Below are 18,795 nucleotides of genomic sequence, written 5' to 3'. Positions count from 1 at the left end.
TATCGTTTTATTTACCTCACACAAACGCCTTAATCTTCACTCAACCGACAGACAAGCTGGCTGCAGCGCAACTCTTACGACGTCACTGCACGACACGCTCCAATAGGCAAAATAAAAGTCGCTTTATTTAAGCCATGTTCAATATTCGCGAAATGTAAGTAAATTAATCAACTATTTGCTTATACATCAAAGAAAATATATAAATCATGAATGTATGGGTAACTATTTAAGGTTAAATATTCCACATATCAAACGATTTCAAAAGACTCAGGCATAAACAACAATGCATCTTAATCATGATTAAAGTTTACATGTGAAAACTATATCACAAAAAGATTTATTAAATACTAATCATTGAGATTAATAATATTGCAAAACATCACATCTGTCTTGATGAACTTAAAAACAAACATGACAACTAATTACTAACTATTTATGAACAAATAACTCATAAGACTTCATTTTAATCTATCAAATAATCAAACGACACCGTAATATTTCAGAAGTAAAATGATGTTTATTGGATTAACAGAAAATGTGCAATATGCATCAAAACGAAATTAGACAGGTTTATTTTGTTTATCAGACAGGTTTATTAATCATTGAGAGTTTTATCTTAAAATATTGCAAAACCTCACATCTGTCTTGATGAACTTAAAAACAAACATGACAACTAATGAAGACTAATACAGTTGTATTTATGAACAAATAACTCATAAGAGTTCATTTTAATCTATCAAATAACCGAACGACACCGTAATATTTCAGTAGTAAAATTATGTTTTTTGGATTAACAGAAAATGTGCAATATGCATCAAAACAAAATTAGACAGGTGCATTAATTTGGGCACCCCAACAGAAAAAAAATCACATCAATATTTAGTAGAGCCTTCTTTAGCAAAAATAAAAGCCTCTAGACACTTCATATAGCCGGTAATGATTGTCTGGATTCTGGATGAATGTATTTTGGACCATTCCTCCTTACAAAACATCTCTAGATCAGTTAGGTTTAATGGTTGCCGAGCATGGACAGCCCGCTTCAAATCACCCCACAGATGTTCCATGATATTCAGGTCTGGGAACTGGGATGGCCATTCGAAAACATTGTACTTGTTCCTTTGCATAAATGCTTGAGTAGTAGATTTTGAGCAGTGTTTTGGTTGTTGTCTTGTTAAAATATCCAGCCCTGCATAACTTCAACTTTGTGACTGATTCCTCACAATTATTCTCATCCTTCTACTTTATTTCTTACGATGTGTGCATTTTTAGTTTTTTTTTACAGAATGGTAAGACAGCAGATGCAATTTGAGATTTCTTTCCTGTATGTAAATCTTATCACACAGATGGCACGAGAAAGGCTTCTTCTCACCTGTATGAATTTGTATGTGATGCTTAAGATATTGTTTTTGTCTAAAGCTCTTACCACACAGATGGCATGAGTAAGGCTTCTTACCTGTATGAAATTGTATGTGCTGCTTAAGATTTTCTTTATATCTAAAGCTCTTATCACACAGATTGCATGAGAAAGGCTTCTCATCTGTATGAATTCGTATGTGATACTGAAGATGTCCACGCTCTTTAAAACTCTTGTCACACTGTGGACACTTGTAAGGTTTTTCTCCAGTGTGAACTCGTATGTGATTCTCAAAACGTGTTTTTGTTGTGAAACTCCTCCCACAACGAGGACAGGTGTAAAGCCCATCACCACTGTGACTCCTCATGTGAATATTAAGAGTTTGTCTTTGTGTAAAACTCTTTCCACATTCAGGGCAAGAGAAAGATTTGTTGCCAGTTTGACTTATTTTATGTTCTTTCAGGGACTGTTCACATGTGTTTTTCTTTTCTCCAGTGTGCTTCTTTAAATGAACATTAAGATGACTTTTTTGTAAAAAACCTTTATCACACTGAGGGCAGGTGTGGGGCCACACACCAGTGTGACTCACTAAATGATCCTTAAGGCGCCTTTTTTCTCTGTAGGTCTCTTCACAATGAGGGCATGCGTATGGCCTTTCTCCGGTGTGAGTCTTTATGTGAGCATTAAGACTTGTCCGATGTTTAAAACCCTTATTACATTGAGGGCAGCCGTATGGCTTTTCTCCAGTGTGAGTCCTTAAGTGAACAATAAGATTTTTTTTTTGTAAAAAACCCTTATCACACTGAGGACAGGCGTATGGCTTTTCTCCTGTATGAGTCTTTATGTGAGTATTAAGAGTTCTTCGATGTTTAAAACACTTATCACACTGAGGGCAGGTGAAGGGCCACACACCAGCGTGACTCACTAAATGATTCTCAAGGTGGCTTTTACTTGCAATAGTTTTTTCAAACTGAGGCATTTCATCTGTGTGAGTCTTTGTGTCAACATTTGAATGTCCTTTTTGGCATGCAAAAGAGATTTTGTCTTCTGCTCTTTCTTCAGGTGAATCCTCATCAGTTTGTGAGCAAATTAAAGAATTTTCTTCACTTATGAAATTGTGGTGCTGAAGTTTATCTTCCATTTCATTTTGTCCTTGAACTTCCTCTTTCACTCCCTTTAGGCCTAAAACGAACAAATTGACATGAAATGAACAAAAATTAAACCTCAATTTAATCTCAAAATTCAATAAAGATTATTGTGATGGTTGGTCTATTAAAATTAAATTCCATAATTTCAACTCCATCAGATGTACATGACTGTCTTTCTATTTTATAATCATTTAAGTAAAATTCCTCACTATAATATTGTACAGCTCTAATGTAAAACCTTTTCCGTGGCTAAAAAGCACATTACTTTGTGTATTTGGTGTAATACAATGTGTTCGCGTGATTTATGGTTCAAAAAACGCATAATTTTTTACACATAACCTACATTATTGTAGCTCTTCTAAGTATCGCCCTCCTGTAACGCGTTGATTTGTACAAAGCTCATCATTCTGAGAAAGCACGGTGTGATCCGATTGGCCAGCTATCCAGTGCATTGTTAATGGCCGAATACCTCAATTGCGTAAACGGAAATGTGACGCTTCTTACCATGTTTAAAAGATGAGTTCCCAAAGCAATATTGAAAGCCAAGAGAAAATCGCCTTTTTTACCTTATCAATACGAGCCTAAATCTGGCATCCCTAAGTTACACCCTCTATCTTTGCGTATACATTAGGGCGGTGTTATGCAAATGTTCTTTTCAGTATGACGTCCAACTGTGTGTGTGTGTGTGGGGGGGGGGGAGTTTGAACGAGCCGTTTTAAGAAGGCGTGGAGTAGGCTTTACTTTTAAAAAGAAAATCTCTTTAGGTTTGAAACTTTATTATATTTTCAACTTACTATACTGCATAGACATCTTTTAACACTCTAAAAACAAAGGAAAACATGAAATCGGGTCATGTGACTCCTTTAAGTTGAAACACAAACCTCTTTGTTGTTGAGTATGTTGAGGTGTTATTGTGAATGATTCAGGATCAGTCTCCTCTTTAACACACTCCATCATTACAACAGTGGATCAGAATAGTAGAGTAGTTGAATGTGTTGTGACAGCAGCTGCTTGTTTGACTTCTTCACAGTATTTATAGATGAACTGGTGTGATAGTGACTTCATTGAAGATTGTGTCATTTAAGATTGTTTCTTCAGCATCTACAGGAACAGACCTGTGAAGATATACAAATGACCAAAGTTATAATTTAACAGTCAATACCCATGTGAGATACAAAAAAGTTTTACAGGACAAGCCAGACATAGCAATATAATATATAAATATTATTTTGGGCAAAATAAACATTTAACTTGATATAATCTGCATGTATTGCTTAAGAGTAATGACAATATAATGTTTTCTCTGTGGTCTACAACACAAACACTCAGTACTTGTATTGTCCTTAATATCACACTTTGTTAAAAAGTTTTTGATGAAAATTTGTCATCATTTACTCACTCTCATGTTATTAAACACCTGCATAGATTTCTTTGTGCTGATGAACACAAAGGAAGATATTTTGAGAAATGTTCGTATTTGAACCGTTCGAGGGCTCCATTTGGACACTAAGAGTGCGTAAATGATGACAGAATTTTCATTTTGGATGGAGTATTCCATTTAATTTCAAAGATTAAAGTATCCAGTTTAGTTTTTAAACAGATTTCAAATTCTCTTCACATTTATGTTTGCTGTTTGTGGGTGTAAACATTCTGACAATACAAATGCAAATCATTTGTTTTTCTGCTTACACAAACATACATCTAACAAATTTAAAGGAGCGGTGAATCAAACAATCAATTTTAACTTGATAATTTGTTATATAAGAGGTCATCATACTTAAATAAACATCCTGCCAGTTTCAAAACTGAAAACGTCTACTGAAATATAACAGTTTTTGGCACCAAGCCAGGAAAATGGTTGAGTCAGGAATGTGCCAAAATATGTCGTCAGAGTAGAATTGAAACACCTCTCCAAACCCAAACACAACAACCACTTTTGTAGCCCTGCCCACAGTTTGCGTGACACACGTGTGGGCCAGGGGCAAAACAAACCATGCAGTGTCTCAACAATCAGTAAACAGGTCTTTAAAGATTGCCAAATGTAACCAAAATGACTTAAATAAAAAAATTTGCGAGAGACTTTTATATTGACGCGGTGATCTGTTATGAGTAACTATGGAAACGGAGTGTTCGGTTGTGAAAGAACCGTTTGAGAATAGGGCTGGAACGACGCGTCGACGTAGTCGATTACGTCGATTACGTAATTACGTCGATTTGCCGGAAATGCGTCGATGCGTCGCACTGTTTACATTTTGAAATGAAGGCGGCTTCAGCTCCGACCGGGTGATACAAGTGTTATACCAAACAGACAGAACGCGATCAAAAGTGTGGGAATACTTTAAGCAGAGACCAAATAAAACACATACTGTGTAAAACTGAAATGGCATACCACCGCAGCGCAACACCTGTGTATGATCATCTTAAAAGAAAACCTGGGGCTCTCCGACCTCAAAATGACGAGACGTCAGCGTAAGAATTTGAACTATTACAGTAAGTTTTTATACTTACTCTATAAACAACAGAATCAATACATATTGTGCTTAATACAGCTGTGTTTACATCTTCGTTTAATACGAGCTGCGAGACACCTGACAGACGCGACATTGCATCGCTTCTGGGCAGTATGTTGAAACAGTAAATAAAGAGCAGGACATGTTTTTATATTAAGAAGTTATGAAATAATAAGTTACTGTCACATTGAGAACTGATAGGCATGTGCCCGCGTGCACTGAAAGCCAGCTGGCAGTGCGGAGTTCCCAATGAACGTCTTTTTTTCGAATATGTGCGCAGATATTACAGAAGCTCGTCTTGTAAGGTATTTCTGACATTATTTACAGTAACAGTGGCGTAAACGCCGTTTATAAAATATTAGAAGATCATACTAACTGAACTTGTTTTTTACCCGGAACTTAAGAAAAGTTAAATGTTGAAGTTAAATGAGAATGCAGTACTACTAATAGTAATAATATTAACAGTAATAATATAACCATTACATTTTATATAAGGGTTCATAAATCACAATGAACTTATTTTTACTTCAGTCTGAACTAATGCTGAGTTAATGCATGTACTAATCATAAACTAATGTTTAAAATATTAATATATGCCTATTTTATTGTTTAAGGTGAATAATGCCTCTTTTAAAGTGGCACTGCCTCTTTTAAAGTGGCACTGCCACTTTATTTTTCATGTTGAAAATTTTGGTTTGTGTGTTTGTTTAATTAAGAAAATGCTTAAATAAAATGTTGGCGTTAATGGCAGATGTTACATTTATTATTTGTTGGGGAATTATATGTATAAAAAAAATCATTAGACTATTCGATTAATCGAAAAAATAATCGATAGATTAATCGGTTGAAAAAATAGTCGATAGTTGCAGCTCTATTTGAGAAGAACACAGACGCTGGATAACCTTAACTCGGATTCTTGGAACATAACATTAGGAATGCGTGGTTAAAGTTTGTTTTTAAAGAAGTTCCAGCTCGCGTGGGGAGTGTTTGTTTACTTTGGGTAATGCGGATTCATTCAAAGAAGCCACAAGTCAATGCTGGATTTGCAGAGAGACTGTGATTAAGAGCACCACTAATATTGGATCTGACAAAAAATAACACAGCAGTATACACAGTAAGTAAAACATTTAACTTTATTTAAGATAATGTTACTGCGTTTCACTATTGCTTTGTAAGAGATGTCCTGTTGTAACATCCGTGTCTAAACATGTGTTTGACTGTTTTAATTTACTAAAAACATTAAACGATTAATAAAGGTGCAACACTTAACAATACGACTGTAATATAACAATAGAAATATACAAAGTTAGAGATAAGGAAGGACTTACCAGTCGCAATTTAGATTCTGATGCCCGCTTACTGTGTTGTATACGGTAATTTAGGCATGTTGCGTTTGAAAGGTCCAACACTTAAAGCTTTTTTATCATATAACTGTGGTATGTAACGTTACGTGTATGTAAGAGCAACCTCACAAGCACAATTGAAATATACAAAGTTATTGATAAGCACTTATCAGCAGCGGTTTAGATTTTGATGCACGCTTACTGTGTTGTATACGGTAATTTAGTCACGTCGAGTTTAAAGTTTTGTTTCTACTTTACGATACGTATTGTCATTTGTGTGTATCATCTTTAGCACCCAAAATCTTTTTGTGGTTCAAACATATATGTGTTTGGCTGCTATTTTTACACATTAATGTTTTTAAAACATTTCCCCACATGTAATGACGGCGAATGAAGCTGTCCAATCATAGCAGGTGGCGTTTACGTCTAGGTCTTCAATGCGGCCCGCCCCTTCAAACGAACCATTTCTCTAGAGAGCCACTAATCCATGTTACAAAATAGCCTATTACTTATTGCTTTTGATGTTTTTGAATGTAAAAACCACGCGAACATCATAAGTAGACCTCAGACAACAGTATAAAACAATAAAATCGACAAATTCATGGCCCCTTTAAGCAACAACTTAGGCTTAGCCTGACAGTTAGCCTGCCCCGGACCAGGCTATTGTCCCAATATAAGTTGCCATAGTGACAGAAAAAAACCATCACAACAATATTTAGTAGATCCTCCTTTTGCAGAAACGCTTCATAGAGCCTGTAATGAGTGTCTGGATTCTGGATGAATGTATTTTGGAACATTCCTCCTTACAAAACATCTTTAGTTCAGTTAGGTTTAATGGTTGCCGAGCATGGACAGCCCGCTTCAAATCACCCCACAGATGTTCAATGATATTCAGGTCTGGGAACTGGGATGGCCATTCCAGAAAATTGTACTTGTTCCTTTGCATAAATATTAGAGTAGATTTTGAGCAGTGTTTTTTGGTCGTTGTCTTGTTGAAATATCCAGCCCTGGCGTAACTTCAACTTTGTGACTGATTCCTCAAGAATCTGCTGATATTGAGTGGAATCCATGCAACCCTCAACTTTAACCAGATTCCCAGTACCGGCACTGGCCACACAGCCCCACAGCAGGATGGAACCTCCACCAAATTTTACAGTGGGTAGCAAGTGTTCTTCCTGGAATGTTGTGTTCTTTTGCCACCATGCATAATGCCCCTTGTTATGACCAAATAACTTCTTTGTTTCACCAGTCCACAGCACCTTATTCCAAAATGAAGCTGGCTTGTCCAAATGTGCGTTTGCATAACTCAAGCGCCTCCGTTTGTGGAGTGTGTGCAGAAAAGGCTTCTTTCGAATCAAAGTGCGCTGAATTGTTGAATGATGCACAGTGACACCATCTGCAGCAAGTTGATGTTGCAAGATTGAAGAAGTGTACAAGATTGGAATGGGCTACAACACCATCAGCAAGAAGCTTGGTGAGAAGGAGACCACTGTTGGTGCGATTACTTGAAGAAACACAAAATAATCATCAATCTTGTGTTTTATCAGCATCACGGACTCAAAAATACTCTTTCAACGATGTGTGCACTTTCAGGGTTTTTTTACAGAATGGTAAGACAGCAGATGCAATTTGAGATTTCTTTCCTGTGTGTAAACCTTATCACACAGATGGCACGAGAAAGGCTTCTTCTCACCTGTATGAATTTGTATGTGATGCTTAAGATATTGTTTTTGTCTAAAGCTCTTACCACACAGATGGCATGAGTAAGGCTTCTTACCTGTATGAAATTGTATGTGCTGCTTAAGACTTTCTTTATGTCTAAAGCTCTTATCACACAGATTGCATGAGAAAGGCTTCTCATCTGTATGAATTCGTATGTGATACTGAAGATGTCCACGCTCTTTAAAACTCTTATCACACTGCGGGCATCTGAAAGGTTTTTCTCCAGTGTGAACTCGTATGTGACTCTCTAAACGGGCTTTTGTTGGGAAACTCCTCCCACAATGAGGACAGGTGTAAGGCCCATCAAAACTGTGAATCCTCATGTGAATTGTAAGGTGTCGTCTTTGTGTAAAACTCTTTCTACATTCAGGGCAAGAAAAAGGTTTGTTGTCAGTGTGACTTGTTTTATGTACTTTCAGGGACCTTCCACATGTGTTTGTCTTTTCTACAGTGTGCTTCTTTAAGTGAACATTAAGACTACTTTTTCGTAAAAAACTCTTATTACACTGAGGGCAGGTGAAGGGTCTTTCTCCAGTGTGACTCACTAAATGTTCCTTAAGGTGCCTTTTTTCTCTGTAAGTCTTTTCACATTGAGGGCAGCTGTATGGCATTTCTCCGGTGTGAGTCTTTAAGTGAATGTTAAGACTTCTTTGTTGTTTAAAACCCTTATTACACTGAGGGCAGGCGAAAGGCAGCACACCAGTGTGACTTACTAATGGCGCTTTTCCATTGCATAGTACCCCACGGTTTAGTTTAGTTTGGGTCGGGTCAGCTTACTTTTAGGAGCTTTTCCATTGGGTGCAGTACGTAGTACCCGATACTTTTTTTCGTACCACCTCGGTTGGGGTTCCAAGCGACCCGAGCTGATACCAAACGTGACGCGAAAACACTGTAGATCACTGATTGGTCTGAGAGAATCGTCACGTCATCGCTATAATGTAAATATTAGCTTTAGCTTACCGCTAGCTTGCGCTGTCTCAAGCAAACATGTTGTTATCTGTGTTCTGCTATAAGTTTCCAAACACCCTTTTAGCGATGAAAAACATCCGCAGGTTGAGAATCCGGGACACCATAACAGTTTTTTTCCAGACTTGCAGTTTGTGGCGGCACATTCGCGACGTGCACGTCCGCATTATATATGCTTAAATGCAACTTGAATGAGGCTCAGCGGAGCGCCGTAGACTGACGCCACGGGTCGGGTGTTTGAACATGTGAGACAGAGGTAGTTATAAACGCGATGTGCAAACATTTATCTCTAGTGGCCAGTTTTAATTTTGTGGCAGACTGAGAAATAAATGAATGGGAATGTACAACAACGCTCTCACGTGTATGATGTCACAGCAGTAGGCAGCGTAAATATAACGACACGCCTATAATCCCTCCCACCCCGAAGTGATACTAAACTCGATGGAAAAGCTAACCAAGCCAAAGTGAGGTGAGCTGACCCGACCCAAACTAAACTAAACCGTGGGGTACTATGCAATGGAAAAGCGCCATAAATGATTCTTAAGGCGTCTTTTTTCTCTGTAGGTCTTTTCACATTGAGGGCAGCTGTAGGGGCTTTCTCCAGTGTGAGTCTTTAAGTGAATATTAAGACTTCTTCGATGTTTAAAACACTTATCACACTGAGGGCAGGTGAAGGGCCACACACCACCATGAATTACCAAATGATCCTCAAGGTGGCTTTTACTTGTGCAAGTCTTTTCACACTGAGGCATTTCATCTGTGTGAGTCTTTATGTGAACATTTGAATGTCCTTTTTGTGAAAAAGTCTCACCATTAAGATGGCATGCAAAAGAGATTTTGTCTTCTGCTCTTTCTTCAGGTGAGTCCTCATCAGTTTGTGAGCAAATGAAAGAATTTTCTTCACTTATGAAATTGTGGTGCTGAAGTTTATCTTCCATTTCATTTTGTCTTTCAACTTCCTCTTTCACTCCCATTAGGCCTAAAACGAACAAATTGACATGAAATGAACAAAAATTAAACCTCAATTTAATCTCAAAATTCAATAAAGATTATTGTGATGGTTGGTCTATTAAAATAAAAATTCCATAATTTCAACTCAATCAGATGTACACGACTGTCTTTCTATTTAATAATAATTTAAGTAAAATTCCTCACTATAATATTGTACAGCTCTAATGTAAAACCTTTTCCGTGGCTAAAAAGCACATTACTTTGTGTATTTGGTGTAATACAATGTGTTCTCGAGGTTTATGATTCAAAAAACGCATAATTTTTTTATGCATACCATACATTATTGTAGCTCTTCTAAGTCCCACCCTCCTGTAACACGTTGAATTGTACAAAGCTCATCATTCTGAGAAAACACTGTGTTATCCGATTGGCCAGCTATCCAGTTCATTGTGATTGGCAGAATACCTCAATTGCGTAAACAGATATGTGACGCTCTTTTTCCATGTTTGAAAGATGAGTTCCCAAAGCAATAGTGAAAGCCATGAGATACTAGCGACTACTACTACCTTTACCTTCTTATCTAACCCAGAAAATGCAGATGATCAAGCTGATCGATCAACTTTACCAGCGCGATGTGAGCAGAACCTAAAAGATTGGTATGGTAAGGATACTAAAACATAAAACCATGTCTGCATTTGTGATCGTAGAAACAACAAACAACAAGCGCTACTCTACACTGCTCAGTGGAATTTTTTTAATATGAAAACAGACTACTTACAGGATGTGAATCAGAAGAGCCAGAGTGTACTTGCAAAGTTGGAATGCTTCACTTTTTAGACGAAGCCTTTGTACTCTTCCATGTTCAAGAAAGCGTCCTCCGTAAAATGTGCAGCACACAATCAAACATTTGGGCTGTATTGTTCTGGAACAGTGTTGTATCTAAAACCTAACCACTGGTTTCTTAATGTTTTCTCAATTGGAAGGCCAAACAAAGTAGCTTGCCTTTCGCAATGAAAAACACTGCGTCTCCACGACTTGGCGGCGGCAACAATACTACAGCGCAAAGTTACACTACACTCTAAAAATGGCTGGGTTATTTTTTTAACCCAAATTGCTGGGTTGAATCTGTTGGGTTGTTTTGCTGGGTTATTTTTTCACATTTTAAACACTTTTTGGGTCGTTTCAGTTTTCTAGTTGTTGGGTTAACCCTGCTGTGTTATTATGCTGGGTTGTTTGAAGAGGCTCACGTGCTTCGCGCCCCATGTTTAAATGTGCTCAGCAACGGTCGTTGTGAAAGGAGAGAGCCACTGGAAGCAGTTGTTTCTAGGTAAGTTTATGTTTTTGTGAACATTTCATATGAATATAAACAAGATTATAACATTTTGCGAGACAGCAACGTGTTAACTTTCTTTTCTTTCTTTGTTTGTCCATTAAAGTTGATGATGACCATGGCACATTTGTCAATATGTTGGGTTTTGATGAGTGCACAGATGGCTGAAGAGGCCAATTCGGGCCTGGAATTCCCTATGGACAAGTCACGGAGGATGTTGAGCTTTGAGGTGCAGCCACATAGACTTTCTTGGTAGATTTGCACTGCTGCCTCTTCAAGATAGAACAGGAGCTTCTCCTACTCTCACAGAGGACTGCACCGTCCTGGACTTTTCTTCTCCAGGCAGGTCAATCCTGTGCTAGGGATTCCCAGCTTTTCAGGTCTAGTCCAAAGCTCTTCATGGAAGCTTTAAGGGTGTCCTTGTAGCCCTTTTTGGGGCCACCTTGTGCTTGCTTGCCATTTTTCAGCTCGCCAAAGAAGACTTGTTTTGGAAGTTTCATGTAGGGCATTCTGGTCACATGGCTAGTCCAAGCCATGGATGTCCAATCCTGCTCCTTGAGGGCCGGTGTCTCTCAGAGTTTTATTCCAACCCTAATCAAACACACCTGATCCAGCTAATCAAGGTCTTACTGGGCAGACTAGATACTTTGAGGCAGGTGTGGTGAGGGAAGTTTTAGCTAAACTCTGCAGGACGTCGGCCCTCCAGGACCGACTTTGGACACCCCTGATCTAAGCTGTTCCTTCGCAAGCATGGTGAAATGCTGGGGATATTTGCCTTGCTGAGGCCCTCCAGCCTTGTAGATTTCTGCTGGAATGGCATCGGACCCTGGAGCTTTGCCTGATGAGAGAAGTGTTATGACTTTACACGTTTCCTCAGTGGTTGGTAGAACCGCCAAGGACTGGTTTACTTCCGGCAATCACGCAATTGCCTCCTCATTTATGGATGATGCCCGATTAAGGACCGCACTGTAGTGTTTGACCCACCTTTCAAGTATTTTGCCCTTCTCTGAAGGCGTGTTGTTCCATCTAGGGTCAGTAGAGGTAAAGTTCCAGAGTGTTGCGGACAGTCCTGCGAATGTTAAGGAAAGCTGTTTTCTTTGCACTTGAGCTGCTTTCATTCAGATATACTTTATGCAGGCAATGTTTTTCGTCAAGGAGTGCTTGGATATCTGCATCATTCTCATCGAACCAGTCCTGATGTGTATGTAACGAAACACCAAGTGATTCAAAGGCTGTAGAATGCAGCACAGTCTTAAGAGCAGTCCAGTCTGCCTCAGCGTCTATATGCTTCAAACTTAGAGACTCCGGCTTAATCCGAATGTTAAGTTCGGAGATAATGAGATGATGGTCAGTCCAACATTCAGCACCACACATTGCCTTGGTCACCCTAACATCGTGCTGGTCACTCCTCCTCATGATGATGTAGTCAATCAAGTGCCAGTGGTGTGATCGAATGCATCCATGAAGTTTTCTTGCGCTTTCGTTATTGGAATAACGTGTTGGTGATAAGTAGGTCAAATTCAGCAGGCCTTGTCCGCTCCAGAAGATTGTATAGCCTGAACCCACTTCAGTCACTTCAGTCTGAGCCAGGGGCTGCACACGCCCAGGCTCAGACAAAATGAGTCTCCCGGGTTAGTTAACCGCCGCCCGGGATTCGGCATTTGGCAGCTGCTGACTGTACCGACTCACCAGGGATGTTGATCCTGGGGTGCACCTACGGTAGCAGGTAGAGGTATACAGACTAAGATGACGGGTGTAATTTAGAGGAATGACGACTGTTACCTCAGATCGCCATTTACACAAATTGACTCAAATAATCGTTCTAAGATGTGTAATATGGCAAAAAAAAATTTCATGTTACAAAATCCCCACCACATGGTTGATTAGGTTAACTCATGACAATTTCTGTAAGCCTTTAACAAAGCGAGTCATAACCGGTACAGAGTCAGACCTCCGCAACCCCACTTCGGCTTTTGTCACACACAGTCGCATAGTTTTCACAGCTTAGCAATAGCGACCCTATTAAATTAAATTTTGTGACAAACAAGTTGCTTTCTTGTCATTCGATATGTAAAGACAGACCGCAAGCACAAGTTAACTTTCCCGGTGGCAGCGGATCGCGGAGCCGGCGTCTACTCTCTCAGTGAGCGGCAGGGACAAGCAGCACATTCAATTCACCGTCGGTACAGCAGATAACTCGCCGATAAATGAGTACAAAACAGCGTTTCCAAGAACTGGTGTCTAATATGTATATTGCTTGTCCTCTCTTTTAAAATGTGAAAACATAAACGTATGTGTCACCAAGGCTGCGTGGAAGTGACTATCGGTTAACAAGTTAAAAAACATTTATATGTGTTATATGAATTTGTGTGTGTTATTGAGTCGTATTTAGTTACTATTTTATATTTATTTTATAATTTTTTTTGGGTTGTGATTTCAAATTTATATTGTATCAGATGTTATGTTTTTTTTGCAGAGATTAGATGTGATGATGTTTTCCCACTCTTTTTTTAGAGTGTGGAGAGTTAGTTGAAAGGTATTACATCCATCCATTGATGAGGCTAGCAAGGCCTTCATACAACCTAAGCCAGTAAGTATAAAATGTAATAACTCCTATTTAAAATGTATTGGGAATGTCTTAATTATCTGCTACACTTAGGACTGGGCGATATGACCCAAAAAATTATCGAGAAAATGTTTTCCATATCAGTCGATATCGATAATTATCATGATAAATAACAAATCTTTACTCCTGTCAAATTTAAAGGCAGATTTTTGCTCCTGAATGAAAATTGTAAAAACCAGACAGTTAATAATGGTTTTGAACTACTTTTTATTCAGAACATGACAAATACAAATACTAAAATCTTGTTTTAATGCATCTGTATTAAATGTAAATCTATTTGTTATGAAATCAACACATTTCTGACACAAAAGCAGCAGACTACTGTCACTTAAAGACCCAAGACAGACTGCTTTAAGTTTCAATATACTGAGTAACAGCTGTTTATGTTCACTTAAACAAAAAAGAAAACTTAGTTCAGTGATCATGCGTGTGTTATACATATACGAGCTATACACGCTGATAAATGGATGTCAAGAGTGTCACGTTGCTGTGGGAGCGCACATACGCAAACACTATATTCACTGCAGTGGTGGATCTGCTGCTTTTCCTCAGTTTCCTGAATTTGTGAATGTCCTGTAAATATACTTTTAAAGCTGTGCCGATGTGTGTGTGTGTGCAAGGCGGACGCTGAATGAAAGTACAGTATACTGCACCTATTGTGTCTGCTGTGTTTGACGAACCCTGTTTGCGCGTCCAACATTACACACAAGAAAATGTTTCCGCACATTTGGATTCCGTGATTCCGTCCGCGTCATCCGCATGGCGAAAATCATAGGTCTCTACTAATAAATGAATAACTTGCCTCATCTTCCACTCCTTCAAGTCTAACTGACACTGTGATTGTAAACCAAGAGCGCGTGCCGCATCCGGAAGTGCTCGCGCAACATTACGCACAGTGCGTAAACATTATCGATCACTTATCGAACTGTCCTTATCGGTTTATCGAAAAAGTTTATATCGGTAAAATTATCGTTATCGAATTATCGCCCAGCACTAGCTACACTATAGTCAGATCATCATATTTGTCAGTTTGTGTGGTTTGCAGCCTTTGCTGTTGGTACAACAGTTATGCCAGTAAAGGAGTTTAACACCAAAGTCTTATGCAAACCGACGACAGGCCATTGCATTGCATTGCAAAGTTTTTTCCGCTTTTGTTGATTGCAACAAATTTGATGGAATTTCTTCTCTGGACAGAATCCTTGAAACCCCTTCCTTTCGTCCTGGCCAAGGGAAACATGCAGCGGATCTCTCAATCTTTTGTAATTATTAATGGCAAGTTCTGCAACAAAGCACACTACTTGCAGCTGTTGAGGTATGTTTTAAGTGTGGGGAAACCTTCTGGTCTTTCTGATGGAGCCAATATGGAAGTAACTTAAACTGCATTTCGGCCAAGATGACGACGACAGTCTACTTTAAGCTTCAAAAATGCTCTTCACAAACCAATGCGTGACGTCACAGACACTACTTCCATATTTTTTACAGTCTATGGTTTAACTCCTGGTGGGCCCACGTTGTTATATATTTGTAACACTAATACCCTGTTCCAAACCCAAACAATCATGACAAACTATATATCACTGGAAAGCTCTAAGAGTGTAGTTTTCATATTGCATCACCATTTTGGGAAAGTAATGATGTAGTGAGAGTCAGTTTCTAAAATGTCACACTGCCACAGTTGGACTCAATTTGTTTTTGCATTTGTATAGCACTAATACCCTGTTCTAAACCTAAACAATCTTGACAAACTATATATTGTTGGAAAGCTCTAGGTGTGTAGTTTTCATATTTCATTGCAATTTTGGGAGAATTATGACGTAATGAGAGTCAGTTTCTAAAATGTCACGGGGCCACAGGTAGACCTAATTTGTTTTTACGTATTTATAAGACTAAAACCCTACTATAAACCTAAAAAATCATGACAAACTTTATATCACTGGAAAGCTCTCAGAATGTAGTTTTCATATTTCAAAACATTTTTGTAGTAATAATAATGCAGTGATAGTAATTGAATAATTTGTGACAAGTGTATGCTGCAAACCGTTGACACCTAGTGGCCGTTGTTGGCAAAACCACTAAAAGTGTGACACACACCTCATTTTTTGTGATTTTAACTTGAAATTTGGATCAGAACTACTTGAGACTTATGGCTTCATGTTTGCATTATTATTTTTGTGAAACATTTACATTTTTATAATTTTATTTATAAAAATAATATGTTATGGAATTATTTATATTTATTAAAACAAATGTAAACTGCTATAACAATTTAATTATTTAATATGTTCTGTGAAAACCCCCAAAGTGTCTTCTTTAAAAAAAGACCAAGATTAGGCTTCTAGACCAAAAAATGCCAGAGTTATATTAATTTGAAGATGTATATCACAATTTCACCCCCCACCCTAAAGGTATTTGCACCACCTAAGGGGTTAAAGACATTTTACGTGCTTGAAAATAAATACCCAAGGCAATGTGCATCTACATGGGAATTCCTGTAGTCTGTCATTTTGCAAATGGATAAATCCTAGGCTGTTCGATTCCTTTGTACATCTTTGTTCGTAACGAGTAACTTAAAAAACTTAAGTATTTTTAGTGAAATACTTTCCATACTGTAAAACTTAAAACTTCTGTTCTGTAAAACACATCTATGAATGATTTTACTTTTAATTAAACAATTACATTGTTTCTTTTCCTACACTGCTGTAGTTTTGTTTATGTACATTTCAGTAATTCATTTATATACTGTAAAATTACAAATTCTGCCTTAAATTCAAACAATTGATTCAACTTGTTACATTGTTACTTCAATGTGCATCATTTATGATATTTAATAAAAACATTTATACTTGATGTCAGTAAGCAGTCCATTAAATGATTTTGAAACTGCCAACTGTAAAACATTTGTAGGTATTTTGCAGTAAAATAATAATAGCACAGGATTAAAAGTAACCATGCAAGAATAACCCAAACCGAGAATATTAATCCCATAAATGATTAAAATGACTACATGTTGGGTTTTTTCAACAACCCAACCTGTTGGGTTAAAATGTGTTACCCAACGTGCTAGGTTACTTTAACGAGCCGTTTTAGGAAGGCGTTGATGAGGCTTTACTTTTAAAAAGAAGATCTCTTTAGGTTTGAAACGCTATTATATTTGCAACTTTACAGATCTTCTATATGCACAGACGTCTTTTAACACTCTAAAAACAAAAACAAATAAATCATGAAATCAGGTCTTATGACTTCTTTAAGATGAAACACAAACCTCTTTGTTGTTGAGTATGTTGGGGTGTTATTGTGAATGATTCAGGATCAGTCTCATCTTTAACACACTCCATCATTACAACAGACCTGTGAAGATTTTGAAAGTTATAATTTAACAAACAATACGCCAAATAAGATATACATAAGTTTGTCTCTACTCGAGCAAGGCATTAAAATATAAGAGCTGAAAATCATTTTGGGTAAAATAAACATTTAACTTAATATAATCTGCATGTAGTGCTTCAGAGTAATGACACAATAATGTTTTCTCTGTGGTCTAAAACATATACACTCAGCACTTGTGTTGTCCTTATGGTTTTTCACACTCTGTTAATTTCAAAGATTTGGTATTTAAGTATTTTCCAGTTTATTTTTTTTAAACAGATTGCAAATTTTCTTAAAAATGATGTTTGCTATTTGTGGGTGTAAACATTCTGACAAAACAAATCACTTGCTTTTCCGTTTAACAAAAAAAAATTATAACTGTATTTCCGATGTCTTGCATGTTATGACCCTGATCTTACTAGCAACATAAATTCTCCATCTGCTATGTTAAAGAACTATATGGAAAAGAGGAGCATCTATATTCCTTAAAATGGGATGAAAAGTGAAGTAAATCTCTTTGTTTCTCGCATTGTACAAATGTTAGCCCTAGTGAAACAACTCTTAGTACTTTACAATAAACTATTACAATAATGTAACAGCATGATTAACGTTGTTGAAGTATCTTTTCTTGAAAAAACGAACAAACAAAAAAAACCACTAAAAGTATCGTTTTATTTACCTCACACAAACACCTCAATCTTCCCTCAACCCGCCTTCAACCGACACACGAGCTGCAGCGCAACTTTTATGACGTCACTGTACGGCAAGCAGGCAAAATAAAAGTCCCTTATTTAAGCTATGTTCAATAATGAATCATCATCTTCTACACCAAATAAAATTTATAAATCATGAATGTATGTTTAAAAAATATATATTCAAGATTAAATGTCCCACATTTGTCAAACGATTACAATACAGACTCTACCCAAGAACAACACTGTATCTTAATTATGATTAAATTGCTATACCAAATCAATAAATTACACTTTATGAAAACTATATCACAAAAAGATGAATTAAAGATTGATGAAATAAAGTTTATCTTAAAATATTACAAAACATCACCTCTGTCTTTTTTAATTGTTTCCTCGCTGGACTTAAAAACGAACATGACAGCTAGTGAAGACTGATTAGCATAGACGACTACAGACAGTAAATCTTTCAAATTAGCACTGGTTTATAAGTAAATAATGACAGAGATTTTGGTTTACCGACTCCTTTAATAATCTAATTTCAGTCACAAAAAAAATGTTTAGTTCTCTTTCCATCATATCCATGAATAACAAAATGTAGATTTTTAGTATATGGATGGAGATATAGACTTTCTAATCTAATTGTATTGCAACTACATCATAAAAATCCATTTCGCTGACAGTTTTATGCAAAGTTACAATACATCAAAGCTTGAACCCATGACATCAATTGTGAGGACTGCATTTTACATCATGTGTTTGGCCTGAAGACTAAAGTTGTTTGTTC

The 18,795-nt window shown here is 37.4% G+C and overlaps 1 protein-coding gene and 1 long non-coding RNA gene across 2 annotated transcripts in view; both read right to left on the bottom strand.

Annotated features, from left to right (window-relative positions):
- Positions 1–526: 526 nt before the first annotated feature.
- LOC135743796 (uncharacterized) overlaps positions 527–18,795 on the bottom strand; it is a 42,572-nt gene continuing 24,303 nt past the window's right edge. The window contains exon 3 of the mRNA XM_065261652.2: positions 527–2,536. Coding sequence (XP_065117724.1) covers positions 1,266–2,536 — 1,271 coding nt within the window. The 3' untranslated portion in view covers positions 527–1,265. The remainder of the gene's footprint in view (positions 2,537–18,795) is intronic.
- On the bottom strand, positions 9,580–18,065 carry LOC135743799 (uncharacterized). The gene is made up of 3 exons (XR_010530582.1): positions 17,996–18,065; positions 17,213–17,298; positions 9,580–10,022 (listed from the first exon to the last, which is right to left on the bottom strand). It is a non-coding gene; the product is annotated as an uncharacterized lncRNA (long non-coding RNA).

The sequence above is a fragment of the Paramisgurnus dabryanus genome, chromosome 2 (assembly GCF_030506205.2).
Source record: "Paramisgurnus dabryanus chromosome 2, PD_genome_1.1, whole genome shotgun sequence".
Classification (NCBI taxonomy): domain Eukaryota; kingdom Metazoa; phylum Chordata; class Actinopteri; order Cypriniformes; family Cobitidae; genus Paramisgurnus; species Paramisgurnus dabryanus.
Note: the sequence above shows the minus strand (reverse complement) of the source record. Positions and strands in the feature narration are given on the sequence as shown.